Source organism: Juglans regia, chromosome 13, assembly GCF_001411555.2.
Source record: "Juglans regia cultivar Chandler chromosome 13, Walnut 2.0, whole genome shotgun sequence".
Classification (NCBI taxonomy): domain Eukaryota; kingdom Viridiplantae; phylum Streptophyta; class Magnoliopsida; order Fagales; family Juglandaceae; genus Juglans; species Juglans regia.
In genome coordinates, this window is record NC_049913.1 from 30,162,613 (window position 1) to 30,184,217 (window position 21,605).

The 21,605-nt window shown below is 32.2% G+C and overlaps 1 protein-coding gene and 1 non-coding gene across 3 annotated transcripts; one reads left to right on the plus strand and one right to left on the minus strand.

The window, feature by feature from the left end:
* The first annotated feature begins 242 nt into the window (after positions 1 to 242).
* On the plus strand, positions 243 to 316 carry TRNAM-CAU. The gene has a single exon. It is a non-coding gene; the product is annotated as a tRNA-Met (tRNA).
* A 10,508-nt stretch (positions 317 to 10,824) lies between these two features.
* Positions 10,825 to 20,058, minus strand: LOC108994089 (putative aminoacrylate hydrolase RutD). Of its 2 annotated transcripts, XM_035684856.1 has the most exons (12): positions 19,739 to 20,058; positions 19,296 to 19,491; positions 18,503 to 18,585; positions 18,090 to 18,190; positions 14,288 to 14,383; positions 14,196 to 14,198; positions 13,958 to 14,011; positions 13,282 to 13,430; positions 12,912 to 13,029; positions 12,619 to 12,706; positions 11,875 to 12,103; positions 10,825 to 11,779 (listed from the first exon to the last, which is right to left on the minus strand). In XM_035684856.1, the coding sequence occupies exons 1-11, from the start codon at positions 19,857 to 19,859 to the stop codon at positions 11,892 to 11,894; spliced, it is 1,221 nt and encodes a 406-aa protein (XP_035540749.1). In that variant the 5' UTR covers positions 19,860 to 20,058; the 3' UTR covers positions 10,825 to 11,779; positions 11,875 to 11,891. The 2 variants fall into 2 exon arrangements, with proteins under 2 accessions (XP_035540749.1, XP_018824727.1); XM_018969182.2 differs by lacking the exon at positions 14,196 to 14,198 and having other exon boundaries at positions 19,739 to 20,057.
* Positions 20,059 to 21,605: the final 1,547 nt, after the last annotated feature.

Here is a 21,605-nt window from a genome sequence, read left to right on the forward strand (position 1 = left end):
GAGAATTAGTCTCCTTGTAAATATTATGTTTTTAATGAAGAAGTTTATTCTGTATATATTTTTTATATTATTTACTTCCTCATGCATATGGTTCGTTATACTGCCTACTCTATCTGCTATCATGCATATGGCTGGTTATACTGCCTATTATTCTTATTAATATTATTGCTATTATTATCTATTAATATTACTTGGGATATACGCCTTTGGTAACAGAGCCATTGGTAATTATTCCCCGCTGAGCATCCATGGCTGAATGGTTAAAGCGCCCAACTCATAATTGGCGAATTCGTAGGTTCAATTCCTACTGGATGCACGCCAATGGGACCCTCCAATAAGTCTATTGGAATTGGCTCTGTATCAATGGAATCTCATCATCCATACATAACAAATTATTAGAATATCCTCTGGTGTTGAGGGAATTGCATGTATAGAGATTCAAAAAAGAATCGATCTGATTCAGGTCATAATCCATATGGGATTTCCAAAATTACTAATAGAAGGTCGGCCACGAAGAATCGAAGAATTACAAATGAATGTACAAAAAGAACTTAAAATATCTAAATACCAAATTCGCCCTCTATATAACCTCCGCAAACTAAAAGAAGTTCTTGGGAAGATTAAAGAAAGAAACTCTTCTTCCTCGGTGAAGAATTCTTCGAATAATTCCGAACCTAATCTTTTTAAAAAAGCGCGTACAGTACTTTTGTGTTTACGAGCCAAAGTTTTAACACACGAAAGTCGAAGTATATATTTTATTCGATACATATTGTTATATTTTATTATTTTGCCTTTTATATTGCTATTTTTGTTTTTATTTAACTTTGAATTATATATTTTATGATGGATAATTATTATGCTCATAGTACTGATTTTCGTGATTTATATGAGTTAAAATGTCTAGAATATAATTTAAAACTTGAATTAGAAATCTTGATAAATAATATAAATAATCTTAAGAGAAAACAACAATTGATGAGACAAGATTATACATTAATGATGTCTAAATATCATGTATATCAGAGTAGACAGGCAGCAATAAAATTATATGAAATTGACTGCAACTTCCTTAGAAACAGAATTAAAAGTTTAAGAAATCATTTGAGAATTCTTACTTTATAAAAGAAAAAAAAATAGGTACTATTGACTTTCATAATCTCACATATGGTGATATAATCAGTAATATTAATAGAATTGGTTTGATAATTTTGGAGAGGCTAATGGTGAAAATGAATTGTAAGATGGTCCTCAGATTATGTGATTCCAGAAGATTACTACTTTATCAATTTGTTAGCATGACAGATGGAAGTTGTCAGGAATATTATCTCCACAGAAGATTATTATTCATGTCAGATTATTGTCCAGAAAAATGGGCGGCTTGGTTGCCCTGAGAATGAGAGGCCTGTTGAGAAGGAGAGGCTGATGGGCTGGTGATAAGGCGGGTTGCTGTAATGGAGATAATTTGGCGAGATGATGTGCTTCTTCTTTATTGTCACTATCTGAAATCTGTAACATTGTTTCGGCTAATTTTTTCAAATCTTTAGTGTCGGCTGATACTGTTCATGTATTATTAGAATCATTGTTTTGTATTGTTCTAGTGTCTAGATGTGAAAAACCTGGCTGCTAAATAAATATTTTCAAGATGGCAAGCTATTTTAAGTATTTTTTATTTTGATATTGAATATATTAAAGGAGAATCTAATTCTCTTCATGATTTTCTGATCCACCTTATTATGATTATTATGATTACCAGCAAGCATGGACAAAAATGTTTCTAAAACAAAATAAAAATTTGTATTATTCGTGGTTCCTTCATTTTGACAAATTACAAGAAATCAACACACTCTCGAAATGATTTTCACTATGGTGGAAATATTTCTTATTATTAAAAATGTAAAAAAAATAAGTATTTTAAGACTAATAAAAATATAAAAAAATAATACTACATAGTTGTGATAATGTTTTATTTAAAATAGTAAAATTATACAAAATTTGACTATCATCATACTCTCCGATAAGCTTATTGCTAGTCTCTAGTAATTAAAGCAACTAAAAACTAAAGCTAAAAAGGTTAATTTTTTTTTTCATTTTTTTAGTTAAGTTTTGATAAAAGGTAAAAACACTATAAATACTAAAGAAATTTCACATGCATTCAATATTCACTGTGAGTGAAAGTTTTAGCCAATAAAAAAATACCCCTTGGTTTTGGATGATGTGACTTAAATTTCTATATGAAAGTATGATTCAACTCAAGTATTGCTAGGGTGTACGCTCAACAAATGAAATCACTTTGAATGAGTTATAACACTCTTAACAATATAATATGTGAGCGGAATCATATAATCAAAATCAAATATTTCACATATAAATTATTAGAAGAAATGCTTAGCAAGAAAATTTTAAAGTCTCGTGAAAGGATGCCCATGATAGAATTTATATCACATTTTATTATATAGTCATGTCAATATCTAAATTATGCAATCTTCAAAATCAAATAAGGACTTTATTGGCACGTAATCTAGGGTAAAAGAAAGGAAATATATAATATGTGTGTAGTTGTAAAAATAAGAAGTGTTTACAAGAATAATTGGACTTTAAACTCTCTTTGACATTTTTATTTCATTCATTTTTCCAACATTTTCAAGAAGCACTATATATTTCTTTCTTTCTTTCTTTGGTACACTTCTTCATTTTGACCATCTCTTTTTTTTTTTTTTTGGATTTATTTTTATTTGATCTTTTTTATCATCTTTTTCTACTTCTGTTTTTGGCAATCCCCACAATTTTACTACACTTTCACCATATGGATTAAATAAGTCTATTCTAGAAATACTTTGGAAAAAATGCACCTAGGAATGAAATGAGGACGAAGTATTGGGACATACATGGCTCAATGAAAACGTGACGGAAGCCTAAACATTTTGTGTAACATATGAAATCTTATTTTTGTAAAAGAACTTAAATTTTTATTTAATGAGTTCTGCAGCAAAACTCTCTCTTAGATTTATAAATGCAAGTTTTAAATTTTAACTGTAGAATCTTTTATATCCTGAGAAGGGAAAGAAAAAGTTTTAAAAGTTCATTAATTCCCGTCTCGTTTTTCTAAAATCATTTTCTAAAGTCTCACCACAAAGATGAGAGTTACAACAAATCTCAGCAAGTTAACAATTTACTTAACTAGCAGCATACAGATACATGTATGACAATAAAAACATGAATGCTAACGTGAACATGACGTGACTTGGCAATTAACATGACATGAGATTACATGGACTGAACTGACTCGAGCTGAAATGAACGTGAAATAAACATGATGTGAATTAAAACTGAACTAAACTTGAAACTGAACATGAACTTGGAATCTAGTTCTCATAATAATTGATTAATTAAACATGAACTGTGGATGCTACATGGGTCCCCTTGAGTCATGTGTCATTGCCAATACCACATCACATGTATTTGTACCAACTGTGAGTACGTTCACATACGCATCACACCATGGGTATATGCACCCACTATGGTTTGACCGTCGTTGTTGGTACATGACTTTTCACTAACCAAAAATTTCTGAAAAATCATATAAAAAATATCCCAATGGAAACTAGACTCAAATAGTAACAACTTATATGAAGAAAATTTTGTGAGAATCTACTTCCAAAGGTTTTTAAAAATTCAAACAAGAAAGGCCAGAAATGATGTATGAACTCTCTCCTTGAGTTCTTTCCAAGAAAGTGATTCAGAAGTGAAAAAATCCTAAGGAAAAAGCCATGGACGACTCATATACTAGTGGAGAGTTTGAGAGGGGATGTGAGGGTGACCATTTGGTGATGTGTTGTCAGCCAAAACCATGGGCTACATCACACAGTTTTCTGCCTTGAAGTTATCGTGTGATGGGGTGGTGAGGTGGTTGATCGCCCTCCCATGAACCCCTATTTGGGATTGACATGTGTAGTGAAAGTACACTCATGGTAGTGGGAAAACTTCTCAAGAGTTAAGAATCCTTGCATAAGTGGAGTTTTTTTGTGGGCTTAAACTAATTGGGCCTCGTTTGGGGTTTTAGTTTCTAACAAGCCCAAATCCAATTTATTTTGCCGCAATGAAAATACTATGGCATAGAAGAGTGGATAAGGGTGTAATGATATGAATTTGAATTGTTAATAGCATGTAAAAGTGATTTTATCAAATGATTAAACACTAAACTAAAACTGGCTTCATTTAGGGTTTGAGAAACTATTTAGGTTTTTTTATTTTTACCAGATTTTTGGAGTTTCAATTGGATCTCAAATATTTTGGATTTCACTAGGGTTTAAATCCTCTTTAGTTTGACACAAAAATGAATAGTCGGATGGAATAATGTTTGGCTTAAGTGGTATGATCACAAAACTTGATTTTCCTTCATTTCCCTCATATTGCCATCTCATAATTCCTATTGGTACCAAGTATCCTATGGTATTCACTAAGTGTGACAAAGATATTGTCATGTGTCCAAATAAAACTTCTTTAGATTGATTTTAACATTCCACTATGTGATCTGAAAATGACTCACATAAGTTACTATTCACTCCAAAAATTATGAAAATAACTTTACACCATAAAATCATAAATAATCTTATGAAACTAAGAGTGCAATTCATTTCACGAGTTTCAACTCCTAAGTGTCTTGAATAAATCGAAACAGTTTTCGAACAACTATTGTTTGAAAAACGAAAATCATTTTATTGCCCCGTAAAATCTTAAATATTCATCTGAGACTAAGGGCTCAAACTGTCTCTCATTCTCACACTCCTAAGTACCTTAAACAAATAAAATCGTATTTCTAACACCGAAGTGGGTAAGAAACTAACTGTGCTAACAGATTAAAACCTACATGATTGCTCAATTCGTGAGACCTTTCCGGAGTTTTCATGACATTCCTAAAGCTCAAAGAAATTCATCTACTGAATTTCTGATGGGTTGTTACAAAAATGATCTTTCATTTTCATGGGATTCAACTTGCGATAGTCACTCTCCATCTTGTTTGCACTTGAGTAGGAACTAGCTCATCAACTTTATTCTTGACCACTATTATGCTTGAGTTCTTTGGCACAACTTGTACTAGACTCACTCATTTGCTATCAAAGACTGGGTAAATGATACCCACATCCATAAGCTTTAACACTTCAGCTCTCACCACCTCTTGCACGACAAATCTTACACATCTTTGTGATTCATGAGAAGTTTTAACATCTTCTAAGTGAATTCTATGCATAATCACTAATGGACTAATACCCTTAACATCAGCAATTGTCCAACCTATAGCTTCCTTGTGTTCTTTAAGTATACTTATCAAATAACGCTCCCTAGAGTCATCTAACTCTGAAGCTATAACGACTGCTAAGATCTAAGAAGAACCTAAAAACACATATTTGTGAGTTTCGTTCAATATCTTTAACTCTAACTTTGGGAGATCTACATTAGATGGAAGCGGTCGTTTGGAAGATAGAGAAAGATAGACCACTTTTTGTTGCCACTTGTGGTGCTCAAAGAAGGGACTGAATCTAACAAGGAATTGACATCTTCAATTGATTGCTCCATATTAAAATTGCACCCAAAACGAGTAAGACAAGATTCTAAAGGGTCTTCACAACTTGCTTGTACAAAAGTGTCTTGAACAAGACTCTCAATTATATTGACCTCACAAACATCTTCATCATCTGGTATTTGCTTGCTTATGTGGAAAATATAAAACTCAACAATCATGTTCCCAAAGGAAATTTTTATGACACTACTTCGACAATTAATTAAAGTATTAGATGTGGCTAAGAAAGGGTGGCCCAAAATAATATGAATTTGTGTACTAACATTTTGAGTGGGCTCAGTGTCTAATACCACAAAATCCACTGGAAAGTTGAATGAGTAGACTTTGATTAAGACATCCTTGACAATACCTTTGGGAATGTTAACAAACTTATTACTTAACTAAAATGTCATTTGAGTGGATTTTAGCTCCCCTAAGCCTAACTGTGAATATACAGAATATTGTAGTAAATTCACACTCGATCCCAAATCTAACAAAGCTTTCTCAATGTGATGATTCACAATGAAATTGTAGGAGATCTAGGGTCCTTGTAGTTGACTAGATGTTTACTCTGAATAACAGAACTAGCCTGCTCAATAAAAAATGTCTTTTTGGAATATTGGTTTTTCTTTTTACTGTAATAAGATCCTTTAGAAACTTTGCATAAGAAGGTAGTTGCTGAATTGTATCAAGGAAGGGTATATTATTAATTTGTACTTGCTTAAACATCTCCAAAATATCATCAAATTTAGCATTTTTCCGAGGATTTGCCAACCTCTTAGAAAATGGGTCTCTAGGAACAAGTTTCTTAACAGACTTAGAAGGACTAGAATCATGAACTTTGAGGAATGTTAGGTGGATAGAATTGACTTTGTTGCTACATCTTAGGTCCACCTAAATTCATGGGAGGTTGATTCTGCCTCTAGAAAAAATTAGAATGATACCGCCACTTAGGACTGAATGTCTATAAAAAAGGATTAGCAAACGGCTTCCTAAAATTAATTAGTGCATTTGCTTGCTCAGCATAGCACTATGGGGAAGGATATGTTTGTGTCATATGCATGGGACTAGTACAGAAAAACATATTTCATCCTGAACTTAATTGTTAGAATTCAAGGTTTTACTTAGAGTCAAAACTTCTACCTTACAAGTGAGATTGTCTAATCTGACCTTAATATCATAATCTTCATTTAATTTATACAAACCTCCTTTCTTGACTGTATGTGATAGGATGGGATTATCTCTCTCTACGATTAGAAAAGTCTCATTGTTGGGAGCTTTAAGACAAATTTTCAAGAAATTTAAATGCCACATCATCCATTAAATTTAAAAATCCACTACCATTTATTGACTCAATCATGTTACAGTTTGTCTGAGTTAAACCATTATAAAAAATATTGCACCAGTCTCCATGTATCAAAACCACGGTAGGGACACTTTAGAATAGGTCCTTAAATCTCTCTCAACACTCATATGATTTTTCATTTTCTTCTTGATAAAAATCAGCAATCTCTCTCCTCAAAGCATCAGTTTTTTACATTGGGAAAGATTTAGAGAGAAATTTTGTGACAAGAATATCCCAAAAAGTGATAGATCTAAAAGGCAGAGAGTTAAGCCATGTCTTTGCCTTATCCTTTAAAGAGAAATGAAACAAGCGTAGTCGAATTGACTCATCGATGAAGTTTTGGAACCTAAATATAGCACAAATTTCAAGAAAATCATTTACATGCATGTAAGGATCTTCTCTCTTAAAAAAAGTTTTGCCTTATCCTTTACATGAAGTTGAATTATTTGTAACTTCAACTCAAAACATGTCGTAATAGTTTCAGGCAACACTATACTTCAACTCAAACAAGCAATCCATGTAGTTGCTGATGAAAAGATTGTTGTAGGCAACACTATACATGATGGAGGTTGAAGCAATCCAGTGGGTAAAGATTGTTCAACCTTAATTCTCTGACAAACATCACAACCCCGTATAAATTCCTTTATGCCTTCTTAATTCTTGGCCAGAAAAAATTTCTCCTAACCCTATACAAGGTTTTATCAACATCAGAATGACCTCCTTCTGGACTACTATGTAACAAGTGTAGTAGTTTGTTGATAAAATGATGATCATTAGGCACATACAACATGCCTTTATAGAATAGTAAGTCCCCTTTTACAATAAACCTCAAAGAGCCTTGACCATCATTCACCTTCTTAAAAAGTTCCTATAGCTTAGAATCCTTAGCATAATTGTGCTTTAATCCAGTCAACCAATTGAGAGTAGAAAAAGAGATAAGAAATAAGGATCCGATCCCTCAAATCTAGATTCTTCAAAATGTCTTGACAAAGCATCTGCCACCCTATTCTCCTACTCTTTTTTATACTCCACAATATAGTCATATCTCAGTAGCTTCGTTATCCATCTCTGGTGCATAGGAGTACCTATTCTCTCTAACACGTATTATAAACTCTGGTGGTCAATCTTAACAACAAAAGACTGACTTAACAAATAAGGCCTCCACCTCTGAACAATTGACACTAAGACCAATAGTTATTTTCTTACTGTTGAGCATGGTTATTTTTTTTACTTGTGATTTGATGGGGACTTCTTGATTGATTTCTTATTGTTGAGCATGGTTATTATTTTTTTTTTTTTTGAAAAAATAGTAAGAGAGGAAAAACGGGAACTTCTTGATTTTGATGGAGATTTCTTGATTTTGTTTGTTTGAACATGGTAGCTGACATTGTAGCCATTACCTTTACCATAGAAGTCCTATTGTTCCTCCTAGAATAACTAGAGTGAAAATCTAAGTATTGCGAGGGAACCAAGAATTAAGTTCATTCAAAAAATATGAAAACAAAAAAGAAAAGAGAGAGCATGCATCTTCATGCCTGCCCGCATGAAACCACATATAGACAGACTTGTTGTATATATGTGAAAAGAGGGAGAGCTTAAAAATTCAATTTTATGTATCCTGTATGTGTATATGCTTTAATAGTTTGGTTTTTCTTTTCTTGTGTTATTCCTGATGGGTTATTTTGTATTTTGTGTCATGAATTAGTTAAAGGTTTTTGTAGTAGACTTTGTATTTTTTGTTTTGAAAATAAACTTTTCGTGTGTGCCACAAAAAACTTTTAACTAATTCAAGACAGATTTAAAACCTTGTATGTTTGTCTGTGTGTGCTTTTACATGCACGTGTTATTGTGAGCGTGTGTGCGCGCACGCTTTTTCACATACACCAAGCTAATATTGTTTTGAACCAACAAAACAGAATTTGAAATATTGTATTCTGCCACCACCAATACTATTTTCAATTAATACAAGTCAGTGGAAAAGCTAATATTAGAAAGTAATGTCCAGCATTATGTTTCATCACACTTTTGCAAAAGTGGTGGAGAATGTATTAATAAAGTGGCTGGGGTAACTCATTGATCCACCTACTTTGTGTTACTGTTTTGATCCACCAACTTTGTTTTGTTGTTTTGATGAAATTATACTTGGTTGGATAGAAATGAACTTTTGATGGCTGGACAGATTATGTAGTGGCTGGACAAATAATGTAGTAGCTAGAAATGTATGAACTTTTAATAAACTTTTGTTTGACAGATTATATATTAGGTTGATAGATGAAAATGTATAAACTTTTGATACATGTGTATGAACTTATGCAGTAGCTGGAAATTTATGAACTTTTGACAAAAATTCAATTTGACAGATTATGTATTAGGTTGATAGATGAAAATGTATGAACTTATGTAGGAGTTGGAAATATATGAACTTTTGATAAACTTTTGTTTGACAGATTATGAAATGTATGAACTTTTGATAAATTTTTGTTTGATAGATTATGAAGTTACTTTAGGTTGATAGGTGGATTTTATGCGTTTTGACATAGAGATTGTTGGAAATTATGAAAATTAAAATAAAAGTATTTTAAAAATAATTAAATGATGCATTAAAAATTATATACAAAAATTTTAAAGAATAATATTATTTTATTATTATGAAGAGTAAGATAACTAATTCAATCTAAAGTCCAAGTTTTGAATGATTAGGCATAAGGCAAAAAGTAGCACATTAGCCAAACTGGAATAAATTTTGCCAAGCCAACAAGAGTGCTCTAAGCGGCCATCATTCTTAGTTCCTTAAAAAAAAAAAAAAAAAAAAAATCCTTTTAAATTAGGATAATGATAGGTTAACTAATCTCCTATCACTCTTTTACTATTCTATAGTGTATTTGAAAATTTAATTTTCTTATTATTTTCTTTCAAGTATTTATTTGACATTCTTAATTATTAAGAAAAAATTAAAAAATATACCACTTCACTAATACTCATTTTTTTAACCATTAAGTAAAAAAAAATTAAAAAAATAAAATGAGTAATAAATAAGTAGTAGAAAGTAGTAAGCCTATCATTATTCATTAAATTATGAGTCTTGCTTTTGATACGTATTGAGGTGAAAGTTACTGTAATGAATTGGCATAGACGAATTTATGACTGTTGTTTTAGAAAAGAAAAATGGTATATACAATCTCTAAATATATTAATTTTGCATAATTTATTTGTAAAAAAGTGAATTTCATCGTAAAAAAGAATCGTGAAATTTTCTTCTTCTTCTTCTTCTTCTTCTTTTTTTTTAATAAAAAAACCGCATTCTTTCCAAAGACTTTCAAAACTTATACATTTATAATTTATACAAACAGAATAATGCTATATATAGTCGTGAATTACAAAAGCGTCGCGTAATTTTTTTAAAAAATAATAGAGTTTACTGTTAAAAAATTAGTTCTTTTCATATAAATATCATATTTACTTTAAAATTTTAAAATGATTACACAATCCTTACATATTACTACTACAAGTATCATTTTTCTTATCGCGAAAATATTTCTAAAGAGTTAGTCTACATACAATGTCCAAATGAAGACTATTCATGTAAACTCATATAGTTAAGTTTAAAAAAAATTAAAATTTTAATAATATTATTTTTAAAATAATATTTTTTTTCCTCTTACTTCGTTTATCAATAAAATTACAGACATAATCTCTTACTTAAAACTCCAAACAAAATTTCTCATTTTCAAATGAAATGACCCCAAGACAGTAAGAAAAGACGAGGTTTTAGGATTGGATACGGAATATCTCAAATATTTTTAGAATATTTATTGTTATTTAATATTTTTTTATTATTATTCCGTAATATCAGAAAATACCCCTTTAAAGGCAACCTGTTTCAGAGTTTTGCGTGCAAATATCCAGTGGGCATATTCCCGCGGTATATTTCACATCGACAATAGATTCTCACCGCCACCAATAGATTCTCTCTCTCTCTATCAACCTTTCTTTAGACTTTTGCTGCTTTTTCTCAGCAGACAACACACTAGCAGCTTCAATGGAATTGATGTTCCTTCATCTTTCAGAAAGAATTGCCAGGCAAGTTTTCTCTCTCTCTCTCTCGTGATTTTTGTTGTGATATTACTATCTTTGTGTATGGGAATTTGTTGAATTTTTCTTGTCTTGGGTTGGCCTTTCCACAACTGTTTTCTTCGAAACAAAAGTTTATTGTCGCACAAAATTCTGAATCATTGGTTTGATCCACCATAACTTATAGGTCGTGATTAGATCGCCTGAATCAAATAGTATCTGGAAGTGCTTGATATCTGGCTTTACCATGTTTTTGCTACTCTTCATACAGAACTCTGTTGGCTCTTTTGTATATATTTGTCGCAAACATGCCTATAAAAACAAAATACTGAACCAAATCACTTCTATTTTTTTATTTTTATAAATTTCTCTGTTGTCCTCGATAAGCACAGTTTAATATGTAGGTTACTTGTTTTAAGTTCCATCAGTTGCAGTTCTGCTGTAAAGATTCTAAAAACTGTAATCTATTTTGTATGTCAAGAAGCAGAAGGATTCGAAACAAAGAGAGTGATTAATCTTCTCGCTTTTAAATTTCACTCAAAAAATATGTTGTAGATACAGAGGGATTTGTTAGCATAATCGTTTGCAAGAAGAATGAATTGAAGACATGGGGAGAGGGATCTGCCTAAATTTTGGGGTCCCAATTTCCCAACATTTTTTGTGCCTCCAACTGCTTTGAAAATGTAGATTCCCGAGTACAGAGTCCTTGCATCTTGTTACAAATGTTATTTCCAGAATCGTGCTATCCATAACCTGTTTTACTTGGTAGGTATGGTAATGAGGAAGGGTGACAAATCAATAAAACCCTGCAAAAGAAGGGAACAAATCAATCTTTTGAGCTTCTCTTACTAGTGACTTTAGACAGGAACAAAGAGAGAGGAATTTAAGAACAGGCAGTTACCAGTAAGAAATAAGGGATCATTCACCATTAGGTAATGCCAAAGAAGGTCCAACTCTAACTGTTTTAAAACCTTTTAGAGCCCTTCTTCCATACTCGAATACCATAAAAAAGAGACCAAAGAGGTATAAGAGAAAAATATGCAGCTGTGATAGCAAGTAAAACGGGAAAGAGACATTGCTTCCCCCCTCCATGTTTACTCTGATTAACGCCATCCTTGTTCCTATCCACCCTGAAGAAAAGAACAGTATATATCAAAATGCCATCCTTGTTTCTAGAGTGGTACAGTGAGTGTCACTAATTTGACTTTCCTATGATCTAGGTAATCAGTGTAGTTTTGTTAGTTCCTAGATTCATCAATACAATTGCTACTCAGAATCCATATTTCAAGCTTGGTTAGATAAATTATCACAACAAAGAGTTGAATATCATGAAATCAGGTTCTATTTCAGGCTAAGTTGATCTGAAATATTATCAAGCAAAGGCTAAAACACCTTATTTGGATGTACCCTTAAGTGCCATCTACGATTATTTGCATTGTTACAGCACTAAGCTTCCACTGGCATTCATGTCTGCCCTAATATGTAAAGCTCCACATGTGGGAACGTGTTTATGGGAGTAAGGAGCTTGGTACTCTATGATTGCTATCTAATGACTTCTTAACTACAGTTAAAAGTCCTGATGTAACCCAAGTGGAAGGGGGAAAGAGGTGGGGAGAGATAGTTGTCATCATTGTAAAATACTTACCAGAAGTTTTCTTTGGCAAATTAGTCCATTCGTGAGGATTGATCTTCACTTCTGATGCCTTTATCAGTTCAAGAAGTGCTTGATTGACCTATAATTTTGGGGGAAAAGTAAAGTAATTAAGGTTCCTTTTTCCTTTTCAAGTACAGTCAAATCAAGTCATGCGGAGTAAATCTCCAAATCATTGAGATTTGGTATGATGATCGCTGAAATACTATTGTCTTAGATTTCTGGACACATCATAATCGGATGAACTGCTGTATCATAGTCAACTTGCCTACATATGTGAAATATACCTCTTCGGTCCTCTCGTGGCTCACTAGATGACCTCCATGAAGTTCTATCATTCTAGCAACAGGCTGTAGCTTCTCTGCAAGTCTCCGCGCATAATATAGTTGAGCAATTATATCATGCCTACACAGTCAGAGAGTAGTGTTGAGTGGAAACCATAAATCAATAAGATTAAAGTTACAGATTTATAGAGTCCATCTCATTTAGAGCTCAGAATTACAGAAACTTTATTTTGCAAGGTATTTACTTGATAAAAAGAGAATGTGTTATCTTGGTTCAGAACCGAGAAAGTACGACTATGCTTGAGTGCAATGACAAAAGGGGTTGAGTAAAGATTTTATGTGACTAATTAATACAGAGAATATGGCTGCACACCTGCCATGAATGACTGAAACAAGAAATCCAGCAGAATGGATCCGTTCAATTTCCAATCGTGTCATTTTATGTGTCCAGCAAGCATTGACTTGACCCTCAAAACCATTGTTAGACTGCATTCCAGTTGCTGATATACATCTTACATATTCCTGCATAGACATTAGTGGGTCAATTAGTAAAGATTGATGTGCTATTGAAAGATAAATCTGTTCAGAAGCTGATAAACCCTGCCTACCGGTTTCAACCCGATGTTTAAGGTCAACACTACATGTGATGTTGAAAACAAGTACAACAATGGATAAAGGAAACTTATTACTTGTAACTTGACACATGAAACTATTTCAGCATCATTTGGAAACATGATGCTACAATCATCAGACAATTAGAATAGTGATGATGCCTACATCTAGCCAATTAGATTAGTTGATTTTACCCTTGCTTAATTCTGCTCTCTAATCTGTTTTTCACTGCAATAATGTGTCCAACAAAGTAGGAAAATCAAACAATCGACTGAAAACAAAATTAGCAACATGTTATTGCAAATTTATCATGGTAGAGAAAGTGAGTGTATCCACTTCCATCTGTAAATAAAATTAAAATGCAAAGGCTAGCCACCTTTAATAAATCATAAAATTTCTTACTAGATGCAACATTGATGAGCATTAACATTTCTTACTTGATATAAAATTGTTTTTCTTGTGTTTGGCCCAACATACTCCTCAAGATATTCCTGCATCATATGCACAGAGAGACTGAAATTGGATCTGTAGTTTAGAATATAAGTGAGCATACAAAATTTGAAAATTAATATCCAGATGGCCCTTCAACTAAATATTTAAAGTTGATGAGAACTCTTTGATATGGAAAGTTGCAAAGATATCAGCTGCAGCCTAGACAAATTCTTATTGCTTTACCCGCTGTTCAAAATAAAAAGGGTTTTGTTCCTCAGTCATTATCCAGAATACATAATAGCAAAACCGGGTACAGAATAGGGAGTATCATCTACCTTTGAGTAGTGGGTGTCCAAGTCAACAGCTGCTCGTTGCTCGGGAGTTTTGGCCCGTAAGAAACGGATTGCAATTGATAATGTTTGTCGATCGAGCTGCAAGAAACAGAATTATTTTGACCATCCTTCTAAGAATAAATTAATCGCCAAAATTGTGTTTTTGAACATAATATATTCTATTCATTGGCGAGGTTTCCATTATTTATGGCTCTGAAGTTACTTTTTATCAGGATATCCGGCACGAATAATGCTACAGTCGCCGGGAGCTCTCGCTAGATTCTAGTATGTGTTTTTTTTTAGTTCTTTCTTTTATATAGATTCTTTTAACAATTTTAAATATTTTGAAAAAATAAAAGAAATTCACAACATCATTAAAAAATATTTCTTTAATCACAAAGTAAAATAGAAAATGATAAAAAAAATATTTTTTATTTTACTTTGTGATTAAAGAAGTAATTTTTAATGATTTTTTTTTACTTTCTGATTAAGGAAGTGTTTTTTAATGATGTTCTAAATTTATTTTATTTTTTAAAAATATTTAAAAGTGTTAAAAAAATCTATGTAAAAAATAACTAAAAAAAAGCACATGTTAGAGCCAGCGGAGCCCTAGTGGTGGCTCTAGCATTGTCCATCTAACACTCTCAACTCATCTTATCATTATAATTTTTTTAAATTTTCATACAAAATATAATAAATAATTTAATTTTTTCAAATCTTAAAATAATAATAATATAAAAAATAATATTTTAATAATATTTTATTCAATTAATATAAAACCATCTTATATTATCTCATGTCACTATCCAAATGAGCCTTAACTTCAATTTGCCCTCCCCACCTCCCCGGCATGTTTGTTCTTCAGTTATATCACAAACAAAGCTAATTCTCTACAACTAAATTCCAGAAACTTACTACACTAAGTTATCTTCACAATACCCCAAAAAAGCTGCTACCCATATTGTGAGAAACTCCTTGAGGGCATGTGCACCTTCAGGATTATTCAAGATACCCAATGTTACTAAAAAAAATAAAAAAAAAAGGGGTGCTACCCAAATATTGCTGCACTTTAATTCTTCATTTTCTGCCTCTGCTTTCATAACTCCACTAGCTTTTCCCCAAAAAATGCTGTTTATCAGCATTCATGAACATAATCCCACCTTCCTTCGGTAAGACAGACCATAGCCTCAATGATTTCAAGGTTGTTCTGTCTCACTATTCCAATAAATTTATAATAACTACGCATTCTGCACCAGCATAAATGTCGGATTTCTCCTGAATCTATTATGGTCGATATACCATTGTCAAGAGACCAACTTGAAGTGACCTAAGGATGATAAAGGTTTTCCACAGCTTAACCCTACACCATCTTGTGGATTCTCAACTTGAGCTACCGTCCTTAGTAAACCATGCCATGTTTTTGGCGTTCATCAATTCAAGACAAGGACGATTAGCATATGCTTTGCAAAATTTATACTAGAAACTAGTTTACACTTTCATTATCTTAAAAGTAAAACATAAATTCAGTACAAGGAAGATTAGCATATGCAGTTTTGGTGAAAGCGCCAGTTATACTTAGCTCCTGGTTAAAGATAAGCGCACATTTTTAAAAATAATGTATATTATTATTATCAAAGTATCCATAAAATACAGTAGAAAAAGGTTTAAAATAGATAAAAATATACTTGTCCCTCTAAATCAATTTGTTAGAGTAATATATGCAATATTTTCATGGATATGGAGGTGCTTTTGATGAATTAAATGTCAATCCTTGCTAATCTGGAAGACAAATGATAGAAAATTGAACTTGGATATTCTAAGACATCAATTTGGTAGTTTTTTTTTTTTTTAAATTCATTTTGTATGAGGATCTTCAGAAATTATGTAAAAAATACATGGGGAAATTGGTTATTATATAGATGTATACCATTCGGGATTGGATTTCTGGGCAGCCAACAAATCAATGTTAAACGATTCAACAACTATTATACACATCCATATTTTGATTTTTTTGACAGATATATAATAATGGTAACAGGGAAAGAATAACGAGCAAACTTTAAAGGGTTGGTATGTGTCAGGTTAGATGATTTTTGAAATTAAAGAGAGACAGAGTGTGGGTTAAAAAAAATAACGAATGGGGGGGTATCAGAAGCGTCCAAATGGAAAAAAATTTGGAAAGATGAGGAATTTGAGAGAGAGAGAGAGAGAGAGAGAGAGAGAGAGAGGATGTATAGCGGTTGAATAGCAAATGTGTTTGATAAAAAAAATTAATGGATTTCAGGAGAGTCCAAAGGAAAATGAGGGTGGGTCGTGGGTGTGTGTGTGTGTGTGAGAGAGAGAGTGTACACGGTAGGGGTGTTGTCATGTGGTGTCCACTGTCCATGGGAAATCCTTTAGTTTTCATGTCTTTCTTAATAACTGATATTTTATATATTTTTATATTAAAAAATTATCCTTTTTTCCAACACTTCAAAAGTGCACTTTTTGCACCTTACACAGGCCTCGTTTGGTTATATATACAAGATAAAAATTGAAAGTTGAATAAAATATCATTAGAATATTATTTTTATTTTGAGATTTGAAAAAGTTAAACTGTTTATTGTATTTTGTGTGGAAGTTTGAGAAAATTGTAATGATTAGATAAAATGAAATAGTTTGTGTAACCAAATGAGATCTTAAGTTCGTAATTGTGCTTTTACCAATACCGATGATTATGTAACTAAATATTTGACAGAGAATACATTTGGAACCAATGAAAATTGACATTATATATATGATAGAGCTTTGTAGTTAAGTATTATAATAATGTTATGCCTTAGGACTAGAAAACTTACGCATCTACACTATTAAAAATTGGTATATATCAACATCTTGGCAAATTACCAAAAAAGTTACTTTGGAAAGATTTGCATGACTGATTTTTGCTCCCTCTTGCAGGAGACTTAAATATAGTGAAGGGGAGCATCTGCTAGGCCTTCCCAAAATCAAGCATTCTTCCATCCTGCTCCTCCCTGCACATTTTATCTCCTAAAGCTGTTTTGGTTCACATTTAAAACATATCTTAATTCTTTGGTTCCGGGTTCCGAGACAAATTAATACAGTGATGCAACTGATTTCGGCCTCGTTTAGATTCAAAAAGTGTTTCATTTCATCTCATCATTACAACTTTTTTAAATTCTCACATAAAATATAACAAACAATTCAATTTTTTCAAATCTCAATTCAATTTTTTCAAATTCTAAAATAATATTCTAACAATATTTTTTTCAACTTTCATCTTTCATCTTAAATTATCTCATCTCATTTCTAAATCAAAACCAGCCTTTCATCTGAATGCACTCATACATGATTATCAAATCATGCTGTTGCAGTACTAGTTCCAGAAACTACACTGTAAAAAGCCAAATGTTTCCATACCCACGTTGGATTGTGGCCATGAGTAAACATAAAAGGGATATATGGGAAAAATCTCTCCTTAACTAGTCATTTAATGCAGTCTTCGAAGATGAATGAAAATGTTAACAAAAGATGTAGATCAAGGGATGAACTATATGCTTGAAACCAACATGGACTAAAATGCAATATTCTTTGAACGGTAAACTGAAAAGCTTAAACTTTATGCACTGCTTTCAGATTAAAAAAAAATATGGGTGTGGCCAGATTCGTTTAACACGAAGTTGGTAGCTATATTCAATTAAGGGGAAACAAAGTGTACTCAATGGTAGACATAATATCATTATTCTACAGCAAAAAAAGGAATGGAAGATGGTCTAGCTGAGTGGCACAAAAAGATATACAATACCTTCGGAAAACATTCAAAGCCTCCACCTGTTACATTAAGTAAAGCCAATGACAGCACTCTTTCGGGCACCATTGCTGCTAACTTGCAAGCTATCATAGCTCCTGTTTTGATGGTACAAAGAAAGAACTTCAAAATGAATTTGATTCATAACCATCAAAGAAATTAGTTTTCATGCATGTGAATCTGGTTGATGTTACTAAAGCATCAAGTGAATAAACCATTTGCCCAATTTTGAAGGTCTTCCTGCTTCAACCATTTTCCAGAATCTTAAAGCTGAATGCCAGTGTTCAACAAAGCCTAAATTACTACTAAATTCGCAAGCTTTTTATCTCTTGTATTACATCGAAACCAGTAAAAGTTTCCTGTATATAAACCTAGTCAAAGTCTAAACACACTCAGGGGCATTGACTCACCCATTGAATGTCCAAAAACATGGGCACTTTCCCACCCCAAATGATCCAACATCGCAATTGCATCCTTCGCCATAATCTTTGTTCTGCACACAGCAATCAATCACAGGCCATTATGTTTATAGAGGAAACATTCAGTAAAAGAGCCGTTCCACAACAGAGAAAATGAAAACTTTTTTGAGTACTACAAACACAAAAAGATTATACAAAATAAACCTACAAATTAATATGGTTTCATAGAATCCGTTAGATCTAATTTATAATAACAATAACTTTACAATCTGACATGACACATCAAGCCAAATCAGTTTGTGAGTTTACTTTTGTGTAATTCATTTGTGGCTAAAGTATTTTCGTAACTTTTTTTCTGGTTAGAAAAAACTTCTGATCTGATTCAACTGTCCCGTTTGATTTTGAATTCAAGATGAGAGAAAATCACCCTAACTGTGCAAGTCAGCTCATTTAAGCAAAGGCTTTTGTTTCTTCCGAACGAAGATTATACTCCCAACGTAGAACATTCAAATTAATCAAAATAAACTAATACAACCACACGCGAGCACACACACGACAACGCAAACGTCGATCCGTAAATTAAACCATTAGAAAGGAAAACACTACGAAACCCAAAAAATACACGAAGTTTCTTTTTAAAAAAAAAAAAAAGAATCAGCTTGTACAGTGCCATAGAGCCAAACAAAACTTAACATTACAATAAAAAACAGAAAATTCACAGAACCCGGAGAAGAAATATAAAAACTAGTTGTTCAAATTACATGAAATTGAAACAAAAACTCACGTGTATTCAGATTTTTTGGTGGGTACGGAGCTCCGACCCATTCCACGGTTGTCAAACGCACATATCTGGATACCACTGCCACTCTCATTGTCATCTGAATTCCAATCGCCGGTTCTCGTTTCATCGTCATTGGGCGTATCGGTTCCCACTAGCCCCTTGATCTGTGGACCCCATGAATCGTGGGTCCCTGCCAATCCTGACCATTCATCATAAAAACCATAAACAACGCGGAATTTATATATATATATATATATATATATATATATATATATATATATTGAAACTTTAAATTCTGAACTGAAATGGAATGTAGACGATCAAGCGATTCAAGCCATTGAAATGAAGAGCCCGAAAAATGATAGTTCAACCAAAACCTAGTTGAATAATCGGAATTCAGAGTTCAAACTTCAATATAAAAGAGAAAATAGAATCTGAAGGGAGACCTATTATGAGGAGGATCTTTGTGGGTCCCTGACCGTAGGTTCTGTAAAAGATTTTGACTCCATTGTCGTTGAGCTCTGCGTCTGCACCGCCTGGTTGTGTCCCAGTCGTGCAAAAAGGCATCGTTACGAGAGAGAGAGAGGTTTTAGGTTGGTTTAGCTATGTAAACTATTTCTGGGTAATTCGGGGAGGAGAGACTAGAGAGGCAGAGGAGGGGAGACAGCCCGGGTGCGAAAAGTTTTAAAGGCATGGCGGGGAACACGTGGCAAGTAACCAGTGGTTGGTTGTTACCACGTCGGATGGTCGACTTGTTAATGTGTCTCAATCAAAAACGAGGGTGAAAGAGGAAGACATTCGGAAGTGGGAAGGAACGCAAGAGAGAGAGAGGTCGGCCTCGTTCGTTTTAATGGAATTTTCAGAATATTTCATCCTCATATTTCATATTTATCATTTTTTTATAAAATATAAAATTATTTTTTATAAGATGTAGAATATAAAATTAAATAATAAATAATAAGTCAAATAAACAATCCCCTGGTGAAAAGGGAATACACTGAGAAGTGGAAGGCAGACAAGAGCACGAGGCCACGTTGGTTCTAAGTTTCTAACTTCTAAAAGAATTTTGTGAATATTTTAAAAATAAAAAATTGAATGAATTTTAAACTAATTTTAAATATTAAACTACTTTTTGTATATCTAAAACCTTCACGTTGAATTATTTATTGAGTCTAACTTTTAAATTGCACTCCTCAATTATGCATTGTTAGATAAATTATTATATGCTTTTAGAATATGAATAACTCAGTACTTTGATTCTATTATAAAGTGTTATTAAATTAAAATTATTTATAGAAATATAAATCTTAATTAACTTGATATGAGTAACACTTGTCAATGACTCTCTATGCCGAAAGTACTTAATAATTATTCTCATTACTAAAAAAAAATATTTATCTTATGGCGAGAAAATATAAATTATTTAGTGAAATAAATTATTTTAAGTTTCAATAAATATATTTCAAAGAGTTTCATTATATACAGTTATTTTTGAATATTCTACTTATATGATTAGTCAAAATAATTATTTTATATTAAAAAAATAATGTAACCGATCACATTAGTGAAATATAAAAAGAGTATCCAAAAGTAACTATACATAAATTTTTTATATCTCAAAACTTATCAATCAAAATATTTTTTTTACACAAAATCTAAACAAACAATTTTGATATTTATTATTTCTATACACTACACATCATATTTATTTTTATTTATTTATTTAAATTAATTGAATTCATCTCTTCATTATTTTTACTAGACAAAGAAATTATATGTAGTATTTATTATAGATAATGAGTAAAATTTTTGGAAAAAAAAAAAAAAACCACCTTGGGAAAAGAGATGTTGAGGTGCGACAATGGGAACTGCCTTTGTGCTGTGGGTCCGACTCATTCAAATCTACGCCGCGCGATTTGGACTTTTTTGCCTTTCGGTTTCGAAACACTTCAGAACTTTTCGACATTTTTAACTCTTCCAGTTTAGGAATAAAGGCTTTATTGTCGGTGACAAACGGATATATAAAGTTCTCCTTCGTAGGAAATTCTTTTCGATCTATGATGTATTCTTTTATTTTTTTTTTGAGGTCAAAGATCGTTGCTTTATTGCATATCAATAAAAATCAGTCGCCAAGTATAAAATTAGTGATTGTATAGGTCCTTCTTCTATCCAGACCATCTCTTCAGTATAAGCAAAAGCTAATTCTGCAAGCTTGTGAGCAATGTTGTTTGCTTCCCTGTAGTCTGTACACGAATCTAACACCAGTTTGAATATCTAGAAATAAGCTTTCTTATATCCTGTAAGGGGACTTCC